Genomic DNA, 22,323 nt, shown 5'->3' on the forward strand with positions numbered 1-22,323 from the left:
CTGTTCTTGTTCTGAGAAATGAAGGCTATTCCATGCGAGAAATTGCCAAGAAACTGAAGATCTCGTACAATGCTGTGTACTACTCCCTTCACAGAACAGCGCAAACTGGCTCTAACCAGAATAGAAAGAGGAGTGGGAGGCCCTGGTGCACATCTGAGCAAGAGGACAAATACATTAGTGAGTGTCTAGTTTGAGAAACAGACGCCTCACAGGTCCTCAACTGGCAGCTTCATTAAATAGTACCAGCAAAACACCAGTCTCAACGTCAACAGTGAAGAGGCGACTCCGGGATGCTGACCTTCTAGGCAGAGTTGCAAAGAACAAGCCATATCTCAGACTGGCCAATAAAAATAAAAGATTAAGATGGGCAAAAGAACACAGACACTGGACAGAGGAAGATTGGAAAAAGTGTTATGGACAGACAAATCGAAGTTTGAGGTGTTCGGATCACAAAGAGGAACATTTGTGAGACGCAGACTAAATGAAAAGATGCTGGAGGAGTACTTGATGCCATCTGTCAAGCATGGTGGAGGCAATGTGATGTTCTGGGGGTGCTTTGGTGATGGTAAAGGGGGAGATTTGTACAGGGTAAAGGGGATCTTGAATAAGGAAGGCTATCACTCCATTTTGCAACACCATGCCATACCCTGTGGATGCCGCTTGATTGGAGCCAATTTCCTCCTACAACAGGACAATGACCCAAAGCACAGCTCCAAACTATGCAATAACTATTTAGGGAAGAAGCAGTCAGCTGGTATTCTGTCTTTAATGGAGTGGCCAGCACAGTCACCGGATCTCAACCCTATTGAGCTGTTGTGGGAGCAGCTTGACGTATGGTACGTAAGAAGTGCCCATCAAGCCAATCCAATTTGTGGGAGGTGCTTCAGGAAGCATGGGGTGAAATCTCTTCAGATTACCTCAACAAATTGACAACTGGAATGCCAAAGGTCTGCAAGGCTGTAATTGCTGCAAATGGAGGATTATTTGACGAAAGCTAAGTTTGAAGGACACAATTATTATTTCAATTAAAAATCATTATTTCTAACCTTGTCAATGACTACATTTCCTATTCATTTTGCTATATTTCCTATTCAAACTCATTTCATGTATGGTTTCATGGAAAACAAGGAAATGTCTAAGTGACCCCAAACTTTTGAATGGGAGTGTATGTTATATCTAGATAATGACTATGTCCATTTGCCTTGTATCCCAAGGGTAGTTTGCGGCCTATCACATTCTGAGTGCAGAGAATGAACATGTGATTGGTTGCTGCCTGAACAGCAAATCATTGAAATCCTGCCAGTGTTGACCGCCAGCAGCCCACTGCAGCTTGGAGCAATGAGGCATAGGTATAGTCTACTATAGTCTACTCTACTGCACGTTTAACTCATATACCTTGTGATGAGGAAATGTACCCACACCGAGAACCCATATCACCTACAAAACTCTGGTTCTTTCATTCACTACATGAGCTTGAGGCAGGGCCCAATACCCTTCCACATTTTGTGCCCTTGAATTTGTCAATACTGAGGGGACTGAAGAGTGGAGGGAGGCGTGAATCACAAGCAGCCAGAGAGAGGGGGGAGGCCAGCCAGATGAAAGGGATGAGCCTCTGGACTAAGAAGGAGGTGTAAGGTGGGGAAGACAACCGCACAGGGAGGTGAGGTAGTGTGGTGCTGTCTTCTCATAAGGGTGTGTGGGAGTGAGAAAGAGGAGCTGCACTGTGATGTTTGGAGAACTTGCGTGGCTTGCAACATTCCTCACTGTGTGAGAAACCGGACGTTCATCTCTCTCTCTCCCTTCCTCTCACCCCTCACTCCTCTTTTAGGCTGTCTTTAGAGGCTCTCATGTGGCGCTGGTCATGTGTGCAGCTGGAGAAAGAGGCCGTGTAACACTAATCCCCCGGCCGGCTCAGGAAAGTACTCTGCCTCGCTTCGCACAGAGAGAAAACAACAAAGAGCTGAGTGTGGCTGCAGCCCCAGGGCTCAGCGCGCCCACAAGAACGTCTCCTGTGTCACAGCTTGCTGCTGCCTCCTACCCATGGCCACTCTCTCACTCATTACTCTCTCGATGTAACACTCTCTCTGAATCACCCCCACCCGTGAAAAAATATCCTTTTGGAAACCATGATGCCTAACCTATGTGTGTGTGTGTGTGTGTGCACGTGCGTGCGTGTGTATATGAGTGTGTGTGAGAGAGAGATTGACTTCTGAGGATCCAGATCAGGAATGTAGACAAGCCTAGAGCAGACAGGAAATCGGTGGTCAGTCTGGGCATTGTAAAATAACAAGGATGCACGGGAGCGCCTCTGCACTATATATCAAATCAAAGTGAGGGACTCATGTCTGCGTGCTTTTAATCAATTTGAAATGAGTAGGCCCATGTGACAAATTACAAGAGTTCATTGATAATAGTGTTATAACACATATTTTGGTAACGTGGTAAATATTGACCCCTTGCAGTGCACACGCCAACGCGCCGTTTCTATAATTTCGTGCACACCCTACTCCACTATGCACATGCCTCAGAGCTTGGAGTTGGTATGGCCGATGGTCGGCATGAAAGTGATTTCCAAAGGCGCAAGGGATGACGAGGGGATTGACGCCTGCTTAATATAAGATAGGGTGAGACCAGGCATGTTGCCAGAGCCATGCTAGACACTCCAGGGATTACGGAGCAATGCGTGTCCAATTTATGCACGGCAGTGCGTCTTGGGGGAATGGATGCGACCATTGTGCACTTACCTAGAACGGAACCCTTGGTTTTTATCCCACGGCCACTCTCAGTAAACACAGGATCCTAGAGGTAAAAATGATAATAATAATTTTCGAATGATAATAAACCGAATGGTGGAACTGCGCTATTAATTGAATAGATGAATGGTCCGTTTTGGCCCTACAGGTAGTCTAGCAGAACCAACATATAGCCTATATTCTACGGACATGGAGAGAAGATAAACGTTTGGCTTGGCTAAATTACAACAAATGGCATGTTGAGTTAACCAAACAGGGAGATAAGTAATCACAAGAAACCAAACCAAGCGATTCACAGGGCCACATGAGGTGGTCATCCATGTGCTTACCTGTCACATTAGTGATTCATCCATAGAACATGAGGTGTGAATTGGGCATAATAACAATTCAACTTTGGTTTCAAACCCAGTAATTAAGTCAATGTTTGGCGCTTCAATGGATAGCTCTTAGGTGCCCAAATGTACCTTTTTTTTTGCAGATTATGCAATGCTTCATCATTGATGATAAGTTGGTCATTTTAATAGGTAATGTCCTGGACATGTCAATTACAATTAGTGTTTACCAACGTGATCAATGTGATCAAGACAAAGGGGATGATTGTGGACTACAGGAAAAAGAAGAGGACTGAGCACGCCCCCATTCTCATCTACGGGGCTGTAGTGGAGCAGGTTGAGAGCTTCAAGTTCCTTGGTGTCCACATCACCAACAAACTATCATGGTCCAAACACACCATGACAGTCGTAAAGAGGGCACGACAAAACCTATTCCCCCTAAGGAGACTGAAAAGATTTGGCATGGGTCCTCAGATCCTCAAAAGGTTCTACAGCTGCACCATCGAGAGCATCCTGACTGGTTGCATCACTGCCTGGTATGGCAACTGCTCGGCCTCCAACCGCAAGGGACTACAGAGGGTAGTGCGTACGGCCCAGTACATCACTGGGGCCAAGCTTCCTGCCATCCAGGACCTCTATACCAGGCGGTGTCAGAGGAAGGCCCTACAAATGGTCAAAGACTCCAGCCACCCTAGTCATAGACTGTTCTCTCTGCTACCGTACGGCAAGCAGTACCGGAGCGCCAAGTCTAGGTCCAAGAGGCTTCTAAACAGCTTCTACCCCCAAGCCATAAGACTCCTGAACATCTAATCACATGGCTACCCAGACTATTTGCGTTGCCACCCCCCACCCCCCTCCCCTCTTTTACACTGCTGCTACTCTCTGTTTATTATCTATGCATTGTCACTTTAATAACTCTACCTACATGTACATATTACCTCAATTACGTCGACTAACCGGTTCCCCAGCACATTGACTCGGTACCAGTACCCCCTGTATATAGCCTCACTATTGTTATTTTACTGCTGCTCTTTAATGATTCGTTACTTTTATTTCGTATTATTTTATATTCTATTTTTGTGTGTGATTTTTAAAAATTATTTCTTAAAACTGCATTGTTGGTTAAGGGCTTGTAAGTAAGCATTCCACTGTAAGGTCTACACCTGTTGTATTCGGCCATGTGACAAATACAATTTTATTTTATTTTATTTGAATTACATTATTTATTTTTGAGGATGTGAACACAATTACCCATTAATGCATCACTCATTACGCATGAAATTGCTCTGCGTAATAGTGAGCGCAAGGCTGCGTTTGGTGACAGATAAAGGTTTACAATTCACTGTGTGTGTGTATATTTGTGTGTCCAAGTGAGAGGGTGTTTTTGTGTGCGGGAGATGGGTTGGCTGGCTGGCTGGCTACTGCCAGTGTTGAACACCCCTCCCTCTCTCTCCCTCTCTCGAGCTGCCGCGTTATTTTCCGGCTCGGAGCCTCAACCGCACGGCTCGATCGATTCGCATTGATTGTCCCTGACGAGCTGCTCCACTTTCTAGCCAATGTCAGCCCGTCTGCAATTGGGAAGGAGAGAAATGAAGGAAAATCTCTGCCGCCCTGGCAGTGTCATTTCCACACACTTCGGTTGGCCGCCTGCCAGCAGACAGGACATACGAAAGAGGTGGAGTGGACTCTTGGTTTGAGTGAGAAGAGGAGCCGAGCGCACCGGTCATGGGCGGTAACATAGCGAGTAGCGACTGAGGACCGTGTGGCCACTCCTGCGCGCACACACCGCAACGAGTGTGAAAAACAACCCATCGCCTAATTACCTAATTATGCACCGTCGGCCGCTGCATAAAATAAACATGGTTACTATCAGAAACCACCAGTGACATGCCACATGAACGTGTTATCATCCTAAATTAGAACATTAAAATGTTAATGAAAGACAACATGATGTCAATTTATAATAATTAAGTAAATATATTGTTTTGCAAATCAGTCTCCTTGCTACTGGAAAGGGGAATTGCAATAGCGCATCTTGCCATACTTTGATGCCATTAATCGAATTTTTGAATAAGGTAATAGCCTAGGCCTTGATACTTCATATAAACAGTCTAGGTAGATTAATCACACAAATGTGGATGTCCATCACTGAAAATCAAATAAGAGAAAAATATTCGTTTTTGTCCGTGCAATATTAACCGTTGGATATCTTTCCATATTGTTGGATTGCACTGTAAAAGTTATTTGTAAGCATGAATGTGTTAAAGGAAAGTTTAGTCTTAAAGAGGTATGACGAAATATCAACTTGCGCTCATACAGAGAGAAACAAATCATATTGTGCATACAGCCAGCACTGAAGGGAGCCACAACAAACAGTAAAATGCATCTCAACGGCATAAACATGTAAAGCTTTAATAACAAACATGTTCTTCATTACACGCCCCTTGAATATTCAAAGTCGAGCACATAAAAGCCTCGAGAAGGGCAATACATCTCTACATTTTAAAAGGTTTTGGCGATATATTATTTTCTGTCTCCACGCTGCCGAAAGTCCAGTTCGGTTTTTCCGAGAAGCTCCAAAAATCGATGAAATGTGTTTGCATGTTCTTCTCCGCGAGCAGGGATGTAGGTGGGATTGCGAGAATCGAAAATGTTGGAGAGCCCACACGCTCAGCTTCCGAGAAAGTACGTTTTACAATCATTTATTATTATATTTCCCTCTTGTTCTATACAGGCGAGGACTATATTAATTCAATTGGTTTAGTGTAAGGTTTTTTTCATTTCTTTTTTACATCAATCTCTACGGTAGGCTTGGAGACGGACCGCTTGGACAGTGGGAGCCCTCCCCTCCACTCGGAACCGCTTTGGTAGGTGCGAACAAAAAAGAGCCCGTGTTTGCAAATATGCAGATACATAGGAGGGAGGGGGGATCATACTTTGTTGAAGTCTGCTGAAAGTTGGGATGTCATCTTCCTAACGATCAAGTTAACTGGGAGAATGGGAGAATGGTTCTTCTCAAACGTGCTGGTGCAGACCATACGCTGGCACCGCAGAGACCGGGGTTTCAGATCATTGAGTCCAGACAAAAGGTATTTTTTTGTGCTGCTTTAATGTTAGATCAAATTAGGATTCGCGGCTCTCAGATGCATGTGATGCATGCACGGTTATTGGCTTGTTATTTTTGAATGGCCATAATGCTCATTCTGCTGTCACATTCTATCCTCATTTGTTAATTTTTCTCGGATAATTTTGTCAATGCTCTAGAGGTTTGTAGAATTGTGGAGAGCTGTTCTTTAATTCAAAGGTTTTTGGGGTGAATATTGAAAGTGTGAACAATTTGCTAATGACATGCGCTCCAAGAAACTTGACGCTCTCCATAAATATTTTCCATTGAAATTATGGCAGTTTGCATTGGATCTTGATGACGTTTATGATTGTAATCCTTTTAATGACAGGTGGTGATGAGGCATCTCTTTACCAAGAGATACAGTTAAACGGAACTTTTATTTTATGCAGTGTTTCCTTGAATCATCAACAAATGCTTTTGTGAAAATGCATAGCTGAATGGATGAAAAACGAGCAAGATTGTATTTATTTGTTTTCGATTTAACTTGTGCATAGCCTATAGCCGACTCATCCGAAGAACAGTATGCCAGTTGTTCTCAGAGTGATTTTATTGTAGAGCGAACGTGTTTGTTCTTCATTGTTCCGCATGCGACGATCAGCCAGTCTCTTGCGCGCGATGTCTCTGTGCTGTATCGCCGCTGTAAACCTGGATTTACTGCGACCCCCCTGGTACTGCCGCAATCCGCCACGGGTAGTGGCGCTCGTATAGGCTGCATGTTTATGCAAATAATTAGTCACGATTTAACATACCATCGCATGGATATACTTTTGTCTATTTTAACTCAGGAATGGGAAAAAAACAGAGAGGCGCAGCAGGTTGTGGGATATTTAATTCTGGTACTTGTAAACTTCCTTGGGTCTCGTGCACAAATGTGACTGATCGCGTGTGTGCGTGCGTGTGCGTGTGTGTGTGCTCGTGTGTGTGCCAGAGAGCAGGGAGGGGGTGGTTGAGACTGAGAGAGGGGGTTAGAAAGATAGGTGTGAGTGTCTGCGTGATCGTGCGTCTGGAGGGAAGTGTTGCATTTGGTTCTGCATTACCTGAACTAATAAGTAGCCTCTAGCTGAGCTACCTTGCAGCGTCCCACAACAAAGACTTGGCATGGCTTGTTGTCAGATGTTATGGTGTGTTATTGATGACGAAAATGAATATGTATTTATTAATAGGCCTACATATTATTTTTACACTGACCGAAAATATTGACCGAAAACTATTGCAATAAAGGTCCTACTATGCCATATTGACAGTATTATCTAGCACAATTTTAAAACCAAAAATAGTTTAGCCCTATCTGTTTATTTGCTAGCCTACTAGGCCCGCTCTTTTTACAAGCTGTGTTTATTTTTCATAGGCCTAATGAAGATTTAATGAAAACATAAAATACTTTGAAGAATATTATGCTATGTTCTAAAAATCGAAATGAGTCATTAGGCATATATCATACAAACTTCAGTTTGACTTTTTCCACTTGCAGATTTCAAATATGGTTCGAATCTGATAGTGGGTTAGTGCATATTTTTTTAATATTCCATACAGCTCCCTTTCTCGTTGGCCTTGCCGAGTCTGTATGGTCAGTCTGTTCGGGATGGTTTATTCAGCAGAGAGGGGCCAATTACCGCCGCGCGCTGACCTCCAGGGATGAAGCACGAGCCATGTCTCTAGCAGCTCCCCCCTGACGTAATCAGTGTAGACCTATATGAGCCGGAAGAGTGGGTGCTTCAGTCAAAGCATAGTGGGAAAGTATTATTATGTTTTATAGTGGCAGTCCTATTTGCGATGCTATTAGGAGAAGTTGAGCGAGTGGAAGAAGCTGTGGTAAAAGTCATAACTGTAGAAAGTATAGCCATTACAGATCCTAAGGCTACCATTGGCATGATGGGTAATGACGTCATTGATGAAGATAACCTTTTCCCAGTAATATACGTTTTTTTTGCACCAACCTGTTCCTCATTATGCATTCATCCTTGCTTTTCTAATCACCATAATCATCATCATCATCATCATCATCAGCATCTCAACAGTAGCAGCATTTGGGATAATTCTATTCAGAGAGAATACTTTGGTTACAGAAACTGGGGGACTGTTGAGTGACAGTAGAGCGACAGAGAAGAGACTATAAAGTTCACTCTAGGGTCTGGAAGAGATATCATTTGAATGCACAGGGGGAGTGTGTGAATGACATGGTGGAGGAGCAGAATGAGAGTGATATTAGTGAAAACAAGAAGGAATGTGGTCAAGGGGCTGGGAGAGACTGTGACTGATATGGAGGAGGGACATAGACTATTATAAAGCCATGGCCTTGACATTGGTAGAGGAATGGTAGAGTGAAAAAGAGGGACTGAGATGGTTGGGAAAGATAGATTGTGAATGACATGTTCATGTTTGATGGAGATGGAGGGAGTGTGAATGATATGGGTCAGACAGAGAGACACTCTTAGCATAGACGGAGTGAGACTAGGACACCAGGAAGAGAGAGAGAGAGACACACACAGACATAGATGTTAGTGGAGCAGGCGGGAGGCCCTGCAGCAGCAGTGAGAGAGAGCAGAGCCCTGGTCAGACTCAGAGCAGGAGAGCGAGGAGAGGAGCTGAGGGGCTGAGTGGCTGGCTCCGGTCCGCTGGCGCCACGGACCCCTGAGCTGGTGAGAATGCGGGGGCTGCGCTCCTGCCTTTGAAGCTTTACCTCCCACTAATTTTGGCCTTCCAATTTCCACACACTGCGCAGACCCCATCCTGTCTCCTCCCCTTCCTTTTGTTTCCCTTATAAGGACTGGCCCGGCCATTTCCTCAGCTTTTCTCAGGGAAGTGCTTGTTTGTGAGTGGTGACAGGTCAGTGGGATAGTGTGTCTCTTCATATGAGGTTGGCCATTGGGATCTGTCAGCTGTACACACTCTGGATAAAGTATTGGAGTCAAATCCATTTCAGCCCATTTTAATTTATGAATGAATTGGAAAAAATACCCATCCAGCAAATTGATTGTTTTTCAATTCTTGGATTGTGCAAATTAAATTGACTCATAGTGAATAATAACATGTTCCCCAAGAGAGACTGTCAAGCAGCATTTAAAAGAGCCAACCAACTTGATCAATGACATGCCATAGTAAGTGGTGATAACTAGTTTAATTGATAGACATGATCAATTATGTTTTGGTCACCCTACACATAGGAACATTTATAATAGAGAGTCTAGAACAGTGAACTTCTGGCAAAAATTATTCAAGTGAGATGAAATATCAACCAATCAGGCTCATACCTGCCATGACACTTTCCTCCACTATCTGTGCACATTCTCCATTCTTTTTGAACACAACATTATTGATTATCATAGGCTATACCACCATTATATGTGAATACAGGTAATTGGACAGAAAGTAGGGCATCCACAAGGCATAATGATGAGTTCAGATTACAACATTAGCACCTTATCTTCTGTACATGTTATTTGGTTGGAGGGTTGATGAAGTCATGAAGTATGGCAACCAACACACTTACAGTGTTGTAAGTGGTCAACCTGTGTTTGTTTATTTTTCTAAACGGCTGTTTGTGTGTTATTTATCTCCAAATATTTGATGAATGCCTATATACATAAGATATGCAAACTATGTCAACATCTTTGCTATAGTCAATTGAAGAGTTTTGTTCCAAAACGCTATATCCACACATTTTTCACATTTGTGTTATTTCATTAGAAATGATTGCTTATGGGTACCTTCATGTGTGTGTAAAATATTACTGTTCTCATATTTTTCATTCATGGATTTTAGTATTTAAAATGGGTTTTGTTGCAAAACGCTATATATCCATTGTTTAGCTGGAATGGAATGTTCGTATCCTGTGTATTTGACTGTGATATGTGGTTGTCTCTTAAGATGAATGGACTAATTGTATGTCAATCTGGATAAGAGCATCTGCTAAATGACTAATGGTCCTCTGTAGCTCAATTGGTAGAGCATGGCGCTTGTAACGCCAGGGAAGTGGGTTCGTTCCCCGGGACCACCCATACGTAAAAATGTATGCGCACATGACTGTAAGTCGCTTTGGATAAAAGCGTCTGCTAAATGGCAAATTATTTAATTATTACTAAAATGTCAAATGTAAATATTTTACATACAGATTCCATATTACTTTATTGATACATAAAACAAAAAATTGTTCACGCAAATGTATCATTTGTACAGTTCTTTATTAAAAATGTAGTTATTTGTCACATTTTACTGTGTAAAACCTAGCAAAATTTCTCTGAGAGTGAGGTGGATATATAGCGTTTTGCAACAGAACATGATTATTTGTCTCTCTGAAATGAATCCATCAAGTGATAGATTTCAAACAAGCACATTTGAACAATCCCTTGCCATGATTAGATAAAAACACACCACTCTCTTTCATAAGTTCTTTAAACAATATAAGCTTATTTACCCGTATTTCTAAAACTGGATATATTGAATTTTGGAATCAAACTCTTCAATTAAATAAATAAATAAACAAATTTTTAACATTGTCACATGTCAGGATATCCTTCAAAAACACGAAGTGTGACCCTGACCAGCAGTGGCACCACCACTAAAACTAAGTCAACATTTCTGTGAGTAGGAGAGAGTGATGGCAAAATGGGGATTGTTCATGGTCTGAAGTCTTGATTCATGTGAAATGGATTAAAATTTTGTCTGCATGTAGCATGTGGTAATTATTGTTACAAATCCCTTTGATGGAAAGAGTGAGTCTCCACAGGCCAGCTCCTCTTGGTTTTCTTGTGGGAAATACTATGGCTGCATTCAACCTAGCCCTAAAGGGTGGGAATTAGCTCATACATTGGTCAAATTGGGAGGAGAATACATAGCTAGCAGCTAGTCTGTACTCTTCTGTCACTGTCATTTAGTACTTTCATGTTTTGCTGTGTTCTGAATGTTCCTGTGTGTGTTATTGTGTATTGTAGCTGGGGGGGGGGGGGGGGGGGGGTCTTCATTACACTGTGGTCATGAGATGTTTGGATACATACTCTCTGATTGAGATGTCTCATTTGCTTTTTGTTTTTTGTAGCTTTTTTTTCAGTAGCTGTGTTCAATCTAATAAACAGGTAACATTAAGGAATGGCAGAGTTGCTGTCCTATTTATGTCAATGGAGTCTGTTGTTTACTAAGATGGTGTCTAGGTCCAACACTGAGCCTGTTATTGAAGGACCCTTCTCTCTCTTTCCTCTCTCCCTGTGTCAGTTTGTAGGTTGCCAGTGAAAGGATGTGGATGAGGGCTGAGGTTTAGAGCGAGAACAAGGGCTCTAGGGCCTGCCTGTGGTTGGCTGGCCGATTCGTCCACAGCGAGGAGGCGCCACCTCACCTGGGCTCAGAGCAGACTGTGAGAACCTCTCGGCTCCCCCTCCCCTGCTCGCCCCTGTCCCCCTCTCGCCCCGACCCCCCAGCCCTGCACGTACTGGACCATGTCTAGCGGACGGTCGGAGGGAAGCCGAGACCGGACAGCCGAGGCCCTGGAGCGGAACAGCTGCACGGATGATGTCCCTGTCATCGAGCGCAGGAACCGCAGTGGCATCATCAGTGAGCCCCTGAGTAAGAGCCTTAAGAGGTCCCGCACCCTCTCCCAGTACACAGCAGCCTGCCCCACCAACGCTAATGGACACGCACACCACAATAGAGAGGCCAAGAGCCACCCGGCCAAGCCCCAGCCGCCCCCACAGCCCCAGCCCACCGTCTCAGCGCTTGCGGCAGCCAAGCTGGACCGGACCCTGGAGCAGGTCCTGGAGGGACAGAACGGCCTGCTGCACTTTGCCCAGGCGGCGGAGCTGTTAAAGAGGGCTGGGATGGAGCACATGCTGCTGCCGGGGGGCATGGGGATGGGGATGGGGATGGGGGGTAGCGATTCAGGCTCGGGGGCAAGCGACTTGGAGGGTGCGTCTGCTGTGGACTCTGTTGGTGGTGTTGCGGACTTCCCGTACGGTGTTGGAGGCGGCTTCCCGTTCAACCCGGGGCTGTTCATCATGACACCGGCAGGAGTGTTCCTGGCCGACAGCGCGCTGCACATGGCCGGCCTGGCCGAGTACCCGGCACAGAGCGAGCTGGCCTCGGCCATCAACTCCGGCAAAAAGAAGCGGAAACGCTGCGGCATGTGCCCGCCCTGCCGCCGGCGGATTAACTGCGAGACGTGCAGCAGCTGCCGGAACCGCAAAACGGGCCACCAGATCTGCAAGTTCCGCAAATGTGAGGAGCTGAAAAAGAAGCCGTCTGCCGCTCTGGAGGTAAGAGCCCAGTGGGGAGTTAGAGCTAGAGATGACATAGAGCGTCATAGAGCGTCATAGAGGGGTCAGGGAGGATGGGACATACACAAAAATATGCTATCTAGAACCTAAAAGGGTTCTTCGGCTGTCCCCATAGGAGCCCTTTGAAGAACAATTTTTTGGTTCCAGGTAGAACCCTTTCCACAGAGGGTTCTATATGGAACCCAAAAGGGTTCTACATGGAACCAAAAAGGGTTCTCCTTGGAACCAAAAAAGTGTTCTCCCATGGGGACAGCCGAAGAAACCTTTTGGAACCCTTTTTTCTAAGAGTGTAGGGACGGAAAGAGTGTTTGGAGCTTACTATAACCACACACACTTACAACTCAACTTTATGTGTGGATGTATAGTGTGACACTGCTCTGATTTCTTTGCACAGTGTGGCTAGAGCTCCAAAGTGAAGGGTTAAGGAGAAGGGTGTGGAGCGACTTTTTGATGGGGCGAGGCTTTGAGCAGGACAGGGGAATAACAGTTGGTGAGGAGGGGGAGGGTGTGTGTGGGGGGGGGGGGGGGGTAGACATGCCCCATGGGGTCTCTTTAATCTGTCCTCCACACGCACTGAACGAACCCCTCTCCACACCCACCATGATGCACAGCTCTCATTTTACGGCCTCACAAAACAGGTAGATTGTGCTTTCTCAATTGGGGGTCATTGCATGTTCCGTTAACACAAATGTGTGTGTGATGTGTTGTGTGATATGTTGCTAAATTAGTGTGGCCTTGTGAGTATGTGTGTAAGGAAGAATGAGGGGATAGAGAGAGAGAGGGTGTGTAACCATTATGCCAGAGTGTGTGATGGGCTTTTTAGGAGTGTAAGAGTTTGTGTAGATGTTTGACAGAGACCATGTGTGCGGCAGTGCGTAATATTGTGTTTGTGTTTGTGTGTATATGTTTTGGATGGGTAGTATGTGTGGCAGAGCATATGCGTGTGTGTGTGTGCGTGCGTGTGTGTGTGACATGGTCCATCTGGCCATGGGGTTGTCATCTGGAGCACCAGGTGTCAGTGTGGCACAGGCGCCCCCCTCTCGACCGATCTCTCGCTCTTCTGTGGCACGCCCATTTTGGCTAAATTGCCTCCAAACTTCTCATCTGGGTCACCTCAGTGGCGCTGGGCCCAAACTCAAATCAGTGTTGTCCTTTTGTGACCTCAGTGAAGTTCATGTGGCATATCAGATCCTGTTTTTAGAGCACCTTATTTGACAACTACATTCATGATGTCAGTACTGTACAAAAGCTCCGATAAACATGCCATGACAAATGACATAACATCCCTGACAATATTTTGGTATATTACCTCAATTGTCATGATGACATTATGCAGTATTTAATTACCGTTAAGAGGGGTAAATCAATTGATCTCCGTTAATTATACAAAAGAGGTGAGCATCACATAAAAAAGTGTAGGATTCATTTGTGGTTCCTTTTTAAGATGTAAATACAATGATGATGTCTTTAGGTTCTGCTGCTTGAGCATCAACATTTCTTCTCTTTCGGCGTCCTGTTTTCCAATAGTGACGCAGACGGTATCTTACACAGATACTGTATATGTGCTATGCTAGTAAACAATAGTGTAATGATCATAACAAGTGGGCTCTCTAACAATTTATGTTACAGTCTGAAGAATACAGTGATCCTGAATATCCCCTATTGTTATGAATATACTACAACACTTACAGTTGAAGTCGGAAGTTTACATACACTTAGGTTGGAGTCATTAAAACTCGTTTTTCAACCACTCCACAAATGTCTTGTTAAAAAACTATAGTTTTGGCAAGTCGGTTAGGACATCTACTTTGTGCATGACACAAGTCATTTTTCCAACAATTGTTTACAGACAGATTATTTCACTTATAATTCACTGTATCACAATTCCAGTGGGTCAGAAGTTTACATACACTAAGTTGACTGTGCCTTTAAACAGCTTGAAAAATTCCAGAAAAGGATGTCATGGCTTTAGAAGCTTCTAATGGGCTAATTGACATCATTTGAGTCAATTCGAGGTGTACCTGTGGATGTATTTCAAGGCCTACCTTCAATCTCTGTGCCTCTTTGCTTGACATCATGGGAAAATCAAAAGAAATCAGCCAAGACCTCAGAAAATCTTTTGTAGACCTCCACATGTCTGGTTCATCCTTGGGAGCAATTTCCAAACGCCTGAAGGTACCACGTTCATCTGTACAAACAATAGTACGCAAGTTTAAACACCATGGGACCCCGCAGCCATCATACCGCTCAGGAAGGAGACGCGTTCTGGCCATAATGACCATTGTTATGTTTGGAGGAAAAAGGGGGCTGCTTGCAAGCCGAAGAACACCATCCCAACCGTGAAGCAGGGGGGTGGCAGCATCATGCTGTGGGGGTGCTTTGCTGCAGGAGGGACTGGTGCACTTCACAAAATAGATGGCATCATGAGGAAGGAAAATTATGTGGATATATTGAAGCACCATCTCAAGACATTAGTCAGGAAGTTAAAGTTTGGTCGCAAATGGGTCTTCCAAATGGACCCCAAGCATACTTCCAAAGTTGTGGCAAAATGGCTTAAGGACAACAAAGTCAAGGTATTGGAGTGGCCATCACAAAGCCCTGACCTCAATCCTATAGAAAATTTGTGGGCAGAACTGAAAAAGCGTGTGTGAGCAAGGAGGCCTACAAACCTGACTCAGTTACACCAGCTCTGTCAGGAGGAATGGGCCAAAATTCACCCAACTTATTGTGGGAAGCTTGTGGAAGGCTACGCTTGTGGAAGGCTAAGTTTGACCCAAGTTAAAACATTTAAAGGCAATGCTACCAAATACTAATTGAGTGTATGTAAACTTCTGACCCACTGGGAATGTGATGAAATAAATAAAAGCTTAAATAAATCATTCTCTCTACTATTATTCTGACATTTCACATTCTTAAAATAAAGTGGTGATCCTAACTGACCTAAGACAGGGAATTCTTACTAGGATTAAATGTCAGGAATTGTGAAAAACTGAGTTTAACTGTATTTGGCTAAGGTGTATGTAAACTTCCGACTTCAACTGTATGTTCATGAGACAGTGGGTGATCATTGTGTGTAATCTGGTTGTGTAGAGTTGTGCTCCAAGCAGACATGCAACAACTCTGATTAATCAGGGCTTGACCTGCATGTTCACTGATCGTCACTTTTGTGATCAACACAGGATTCCATTTCAGATGTCAAATCATATGGTTTCACTGTGAACAATCCTAACCTTACTCTGAAAGCGTTCTCTTAAGTAATCAGATGCTTGTGAATGTGTGTTGGTAATAGGACTTCCTGTATGTTATTGATTTATAGTATACTATCAATGGTCACATGGTAGCAATGACCACCAATTGTTCACAGTATCAGATCAACAACAAGTGATTGAATATTCATGACTGCAGCCTTTACTATGAAGTAAATGTCTGCGTTTGATCTCCTAAACCACAAGAGAGAATCACACAAACTAATCTTAGTTTCCCATTGATTGATGTCACATAGTTTTAGGATTTTATGCTGCTAATAAAATCAGATTGTTTGTCGTTGTGTTTTCCACACGCAGCACATCAGCAGTTTAGCCATAGCAGGGGACTTGATGTGATATGAACGGGACAAATACGTACATCTGTTTAGCATTTCCATTTGGAATACCTTAGCTTGAAATTAACTGTTGACCTCTCCTTCAGATTGGGTTAGTTCTTCTCTCTGTCTAAAATGGTGTGCCTGATCTAAACTGGCCATTAGCAGGCCAATGCTGGCTAGAACTGTTCTGTGTTATGGCCAGCCTTGGTCCACAGGCCAGTAGGTCAGAGTAGACTCGCACAGTCAGTCAGTAGGTCAGACAGAGTGATGTCATCATAGTACTGAAGGTCAAAGGTGAGAATAATGGCACAAAACATATTTTGTACAATAACACGTCTGATATTTGGCCCCAGTATCCTACTCTGATCTTCCAGATTTGTGTGTTTATAATTTATTAGGGCTTGTCTGAGAGGACTGCCATTCATGTTGTCAATGGAGGGTGTTCTTTCAGGCTTTACAGTAGATTACACTGCTTGTACTATCAATCTATATTTCCCTATCAAGTATCATCACACTGTAAACAGTACAGATAGCATTATCTAGGTTACTCTGTTTTATGTTCTGTTAACTGGGGAATTATGGAATGGTTAAAAATATTGCCGAACCCACTCATTACTCTTGGTCACTGAGGTTAGGACATGTTCAGGGACACCTGGGCAGCACCTGGGACAAAATGGAGGGCCATGGTCATCCTGTCCGGCTCGTAAGAAGCATGCCACAGACAGTCATCTGCTGTTATCTTCAGCTGGAGTGTAGTGGAAACAGCCCTAGAGTGTCACATCTCACATGCACACAGCCCTCTGTCTAACGGGGATGCTAATGGAGGGTATCACTTAGCGAGGCTGCATAGACCCGTTAGCCATAGTGCTTATAGTGTGTGTGTGTGTTTCTGTGTGTGTGTGAGTGAGTGCGTGTGTTTGTGTGTGTGTATTTGGTTGTAAAGATGTAAAGATGTGTCGTGGTTCAATAAGTATTTTAATGCTTGGTTTGTTTTGACCTCTTCAGAAGCCCGAAATCTGTGAAAAACAGGTTGTTTTTGTGTTTTGTATACATTTTTTCAGAGACCTCAACTGATATCAATGCTTTTGATAACATATTTATAATTCCTTTATAACAAATTTGCACCAGATTTATTACAGGTTTTAATTGTTGTCTTGTTTTTGATACATGTGAGTGGACATTGGTAGAAGTTTATAGATGTGGTCTGTGTATGTGAGAATAGAAAGAGAGGCCGGTGGCTCTGTGCTTTGAGGGTGTTGAAGGTTTCCGTTGAAACCTCATGGCAGATTAAAGATGGCCGTAAAAACAGAGTTAGGGGGAGGTAGCGTGCCGAAGCCCTTGCCACCTCACACCTCGCTGGCTGGAGTTGTCTGGATGTATTTTGGGAACGCTACATTTGAACAGAAATAAATGGAGCCCAGGAGAAATAGGCTCTTTCTGCTGCATGCTGAGTTCTCACCAGCAGGCTCAGTCTCACTGTTGCTATTTTCTGTCGAGGTGAGAAAAGTATAGGTTTTATGTCAAGATATGTGTTTATATTGTGTAGTCATTTTAATGCTAGTGTGTTTCTGTACTCTAGTCTGTTGTTTGGATTTGTTTGTCAGGGTCACTTGGGGCCTGGGTAATTGTTTTGGTTTTTGTGAATGTTTGATTGAGTGTATATATCACTGCTTGATGAACATTCTGTTATGTCTGCGTGTTTACCAATAACTGTGTGTCTGTGTTGGTGTGTTTCAAGTATCATAGTCAGATGACAGATCAAGCCGACCCACTACAGGCATTAGATGTGTGGTGACATGGCCAGTTTGAGGCATGCAGACACTGAGCCAGAGAGTTTTCACTGAGTGGTGTGACCCCCCTCCGTCCTCTCAGAAACCAAACTGGGAGAGCAGACTGACACAGAGACACACAGGCATGCAGACTGACACAGAGACACACAGGCATGCAGACTGACATAGAGACACACAGGCATGCAGACTGACATAGAGACACACAGGCATGCAGACTGACATAGAGACACACAGGCATGCAGACTGACATTGAGGCACACAGATCAGTAGACACATTGCCAGCCAGACACAGAAACTACTAGGAGTAGGACAGACAGGTACGGACAGACAGACAGACATACTTGCAGACAGACATCTAAACCCACATACAGCAGGGGAGTCATTAACTCCCATAGCCTACCTACGAGAGGGGAGAGATGACATCACGGTCTAAAACTGTCTGAGGTCACTCAGCATCAAGGGTCAGGGTGAAAGGGCTCTTGTGACAAGTGGACCTGGGGCTGTCCAGTGGGAAGTGATTGATGGGAGTGTTTAGCCTAATGCTCTGCTCTAAAGAGAATGTTCCCCTATGGGCAGGTCCTGGATCATCTGTCCCCACCACAGTCAAACTGTGCCAGGACAAATAAGATAACAAATGAGATACTGGAGCCATTTCAGAGTATGACCTGTTCTGCTAGCCAATTCTCTCAGTATGTATGCTAGAGCAAGGCTAGCAGGCACCTTGGTGGGGGAAAGCATAGGCTATATGCAGTGTCCATTGAGGAAAGTAGCAGTAACATATTCATAGTTAAATCAATAAACAGAGATTAAGATGCTGGACAGTGAAATGGACGCCTGGAATGGATTGTGACCTTGGGAGCCCCCTCTCCCTTGGCCAGACATGACAAACAACCGTGTTTATGCAGAGTGGAGGTCACAGGTGTTGGCTCAGAGTTTTTTCCTTTTTAAATGCACTGGTTCCCAGTGAAAAAGGCCTTGAGGTTAGCATCTATGTGCATGTGTGTCATAGGTGAAAGGTCATTAGTGAGGTACTTATGGCCCTTGCACCATCTTGACCTCCTTGCTTCTTTAGTGTCCAACATTTATGGAATTTGGCTCTGGTTGTAAATATTCCAAAGTTAAAATGACATTTTCAGAATTTCTCTGTGTGTGTGTTTATGTGTGAATAGTGTGTATGCTGTCTGTGTGTATGACTGACAGGTGAGCAATTGCAACTGTCTATCTATCTGTAGAATCTGTATGTCATTTAGATTATGTCTGAATCATGTGTTTTTTGTGTGGTTGTGATTTGTGTCTGGGTGACGATTTTGGTTCTGGGTGTGTATATGAGTAAGGGTGAGAGTGTGTTTGAGGGATTGTCAGTTAATGTGCCTGTGGGTGTGGAGATGTGTGACTACATGTTAATGTGTGTGAGTGGAGGTGTGTATGTGTGAGTGTGTGTGAAGGACAGTGCTTGACTTGGGCAGGAGCTCACTGGAGCTGAGTACCAGCACCTCATATTTTCTACTGCTTGAGCTCCTGTTCCTCTTATAGAATATTAGCTCCAAATTATTGTGGAGCTCCTGCACCTAAATATAAACGGTACCGGCACCCAAATTGAGTACTGGCACCTATTTCAGTCCAAGTCAAGCACTGGTGAGGGAATGAGTGCGTGTGGGTGCGTAAGTGTTTGTCGAGCTACTTCTGACTGGCAGTCCTAGCTAACGTGAGATTCTGTGCCGCAGTAGAGTTGTGCTTTTCAGAACGCTAGCCGTGCTGCAGCTCTGGGGACTGAGCCGAGCCTGAGCCCCAGTGGTCCTCTGTCTTATGACTAGCAGGCGACCACTCAACCCCTGCAGCTGCATGCATTGGTGCCTGCCCTGCCTAGTGCAATGCAATCAGAGCTAGAGATCCCACACTGAGAGGGGAGTGAGGGAGGAACAGAGAGAGCAGTGTCACCCGTGAGAGCGGTGTGGTGTGATGGGATATGGACGTGACTGCATGGTGACTAAATAATAAATGTGCCATATCGAGTTTCGCGTGGAGCCAAGGCCATTGCCCATGGCTGATGAGGGTGGAGGGTGGGGTGTGGGCCGGAAGGCCAGAGAGAGGTGAGGGAGGAGGGAAGGGCTGGGGATATGTCTGTGTGGGACGCAGTGATTTCACTGATAGAGTCTGGGCAGGGGGGGGAAAGGTGGAGCAGAAGAGAGGAGTGGGCAGATAGGGAGGGAGGGAGGGAGGGAGGGAGGGAGGGAGGGAGGGTTATGGTGTCCGTAAATGTTTTTGATGTGGAGATTTGATGAGCATGTTGTTGTCTGAATCTATTCAATCATTAGTCTGGGGGAGAAAAATGTCCACAGAGAGAGAGAGAATGAAAGAGAGAGAGAATACAAACTGCAGATGTTGCTGTTTAGAATGGGTCTAGGGATGTATTGTCTTCTTCAAGCTGTATCTACTAACCCTCTCCTTGTCTCTTCTCTCTCTTTGTTTTTTGTTTCTCTAAGAAGGTGATGCTTCCTACAGGAGCAGCATTCCGATGGTTCCAGTAAGACTCTGACCCTCCTCCACCCTTACCCCTACCTACCCAAACCCAAAGCTCTGCGATCAAGTGCAATGCCAACTCTCGCTTGGATTGTCTCAGCACGGACACTGGCTGACAAGCAAACAAACAAACAACAAAAATATACAAAAAAACAAATCAGAAATTATACAAAATAATCAATTGAGTAATGGATGCACCTGCTTATTCCTTGAACCAAAAATTTAACATAAAGAAAAAAATCTATGGCAACTTTCATTCCCTTTTATATGTTTCCATTTTGGTACCTTTTGTCCTTTTCCAGCAGGTTTTTTCTGTCGCTTAGACATGGAACTGTTCATTGCCAAACAGAAATGACGGACTGAGTGTGGACAATCAACTAATTTCTGTGTTTGGTGTTAATGTTGTTCACGTGTGGAAAGATACAGTACTTGTGTAGAGAATGTACATTTACGGCTATATTTTAAAACTAGTGGCTAATGGCAAGCACTATTGTAATTTAGCACCATTGTTCTTACTTAAACTCTTGTCTATTTTATGATTTGTTTTGTTTTAAGAATATAGTTTTGAAACGGAACAATGGTTGTCTTTTAAAAGAAAAAGGAAATGTTTCAAAATGTAAAAATACAGATTTCTGATTGAAATGATAAAGCAACTCTCATCCCATCGGGCAGAAGTCCAGGGGACTCTTTAGCACGATGATGCTATCCTCCAGAGAACTCACTGGAATCTCCCCAATCTCCCCAACCAACCAACCAACCGTGTTTTCCTTGCCTGTATTTCCAAGCTTTTATTTTGTGAAACTGGCAGCCTTACGTTCCTGTGGCCCAAATGAGTGTGTGTGTCATGAGGATCTCAGCACAGAGGGTGACAGCACTAGGAGACAGCACTTGCTCTGGGTCTGCCCATTTGAACGCACTGAAACAAGATTTCTTTATGTTTTTTTCATTTTTTTCTCATTACGTTGCTGGTAGCTACATCTTTTAAAACAACAGCGATGTTTGTATTCATTTAGAAAATTGGACTGGTTTTGTGAATAAAAACGAATGCATGTATTTGTGTCAAAATTTACAGTTCTGATGTTTGTCTACTTGTCTTTGCATGTTTTTTTCTAAAACAACGGCTGAATTGAGAAAATTCTGAAGTATGAAAATGTCTGGTAATCTTTCAAATTTGTTCCCTTTTCATATCATTGGATATAATAATAAAAAATGGATGGGGTGAGAAATACAACTCATTAAATCAAAATCAGGAAATGGTGTGTTTCACCATGAGTCCTTGGTTTCATTCATAGATACTCAATACAGACAACAACGATAGTGTGACAGGGTAGGAACCACCATTTTGGTCAGTGTTTCCCAGGAACAGCTCAGAAAGTATAGAAACACACATTTGTTCTCCTCAGGCAAGAGCTTTGTACCTGAAGGATCTACAGTGCCTTCAGAAAGTATTCCAACCCGTTGACTTTTTCCACATTTTGTTGTGTTACAGCCTGCATTTAAAATGGATTAAATTGAGATTTTGTGTCACTGATCTACACACAATACCCCATACTGTCAAAGTGGAATTGTGTTTTTCGGAATGTTAGCAAATAAATAAAAATTGAAAAGCTGAAATGTCTTGAGTCAATAAGTATTCAACCCCTTTGTTATGGCAAGCCTAAATAAGTTCAGGAGTAAAAATTTGCTTAACAAGTCACATAATACATTTCATGGACTCACTCTGTGTGCAATGCCTCGCAAAGAAGGGCACCTATTGGTAGATGGGTAAAAATAAAAAAGCAGACATTGAATATCAGTTTTAGCATGGTGAAGTTAGTAATTACACTTTGGATGGTGTATCAATACACCCAGTCACTACAAAGATACAGGTGTCCTTCCTAACTCAGTTTCCGGAGAGGAAGGAAACCGCTCAGGGTTTTAACCATGAGGCCAATGGTGACTTTAAAACAGTTAGA

General features: G+C 43.8%; 1 protein-coding gene across 6 annotated transcripts; it reads left to right on the forward strand.

Moving 5' to 3' along the window:
• The first annotated feature begins 5,690 nt into the window (after positions 1 to 5,690).
• Positions 5,691 to 21,979, forward strand: LOC311142302 (CXXC-type zinc finger protein 5-like). Of its 6 annotated transcripts, none has more exons than XM_084177926.1 (4): positions 5,701 to 5,770; positions 5,895 to 5,952; positions 11,421 to 12,454; positions 20,335 to 21,979. In XM_084177926.1, the coding sequence occupies exons 3-4, from the start codon at positions 11,642 to 11,644 to the stop codon at positions 20,374 to 20,376; spliced, it is 855 nt and encodes a 284-aa protein (XP_084034052.1). In that variant the 5' UTR covers positions 5,701 to 5,770; positions 5,895 to 5,952; positions 11,421 to 11,641; the 3' UTR covers positions 20,377 to 21,979. The 6 variants fall into 6 exon arrangements, with proteins under 6 accessions (XP_084034050.1, XP_084034052.1, XP_084034054.1 ...); XM_084177925.1 differs by having other exon boundaries at positions 5,717 to 5,770; positions 20,332 to 21,955; XM_084177924.1 differs by lacking the exon at positions 5,895 to 5,952 and having other exon boundaries at positions 5,691 to 5,770; positions 20,332 to 21,979.
• Positions 21,980 to 22,323: the final 344 nt, after the last annotated feature.

The sequence above is a fragment of the Coregonus lavaretus genome (assembly GCF_964263955.1).
Source record: "Coregonus lavaretus genome assembly, chromosome: 15".
Lineage (NCBI taxonomy): Eukaryota > Metazoa > Chordata > Actinopteri > Salmoniformes > Salmonidae > Coregonus > Coregonus lavaretus.

What these genes read in the sequence shown, in the direction of transcription:
- LOC311142302 (XM_084177924.1), top strand. Translation starts at nt 11,642, where the DNA reads ATGTCTAGCGGACGGTCGGAGGGAAGCCGAGACCGGACAGCCGAGGCC. An exon ending in AGCCGTCTGCCGCTCTGGAG is followed by an intron (nt 12,455 to 20,331) that starts GTAAGAGCCCAG and finishes TGTTTCTCTAAG; the next exon opens with AAGGTGATGCTTCCTACAGG.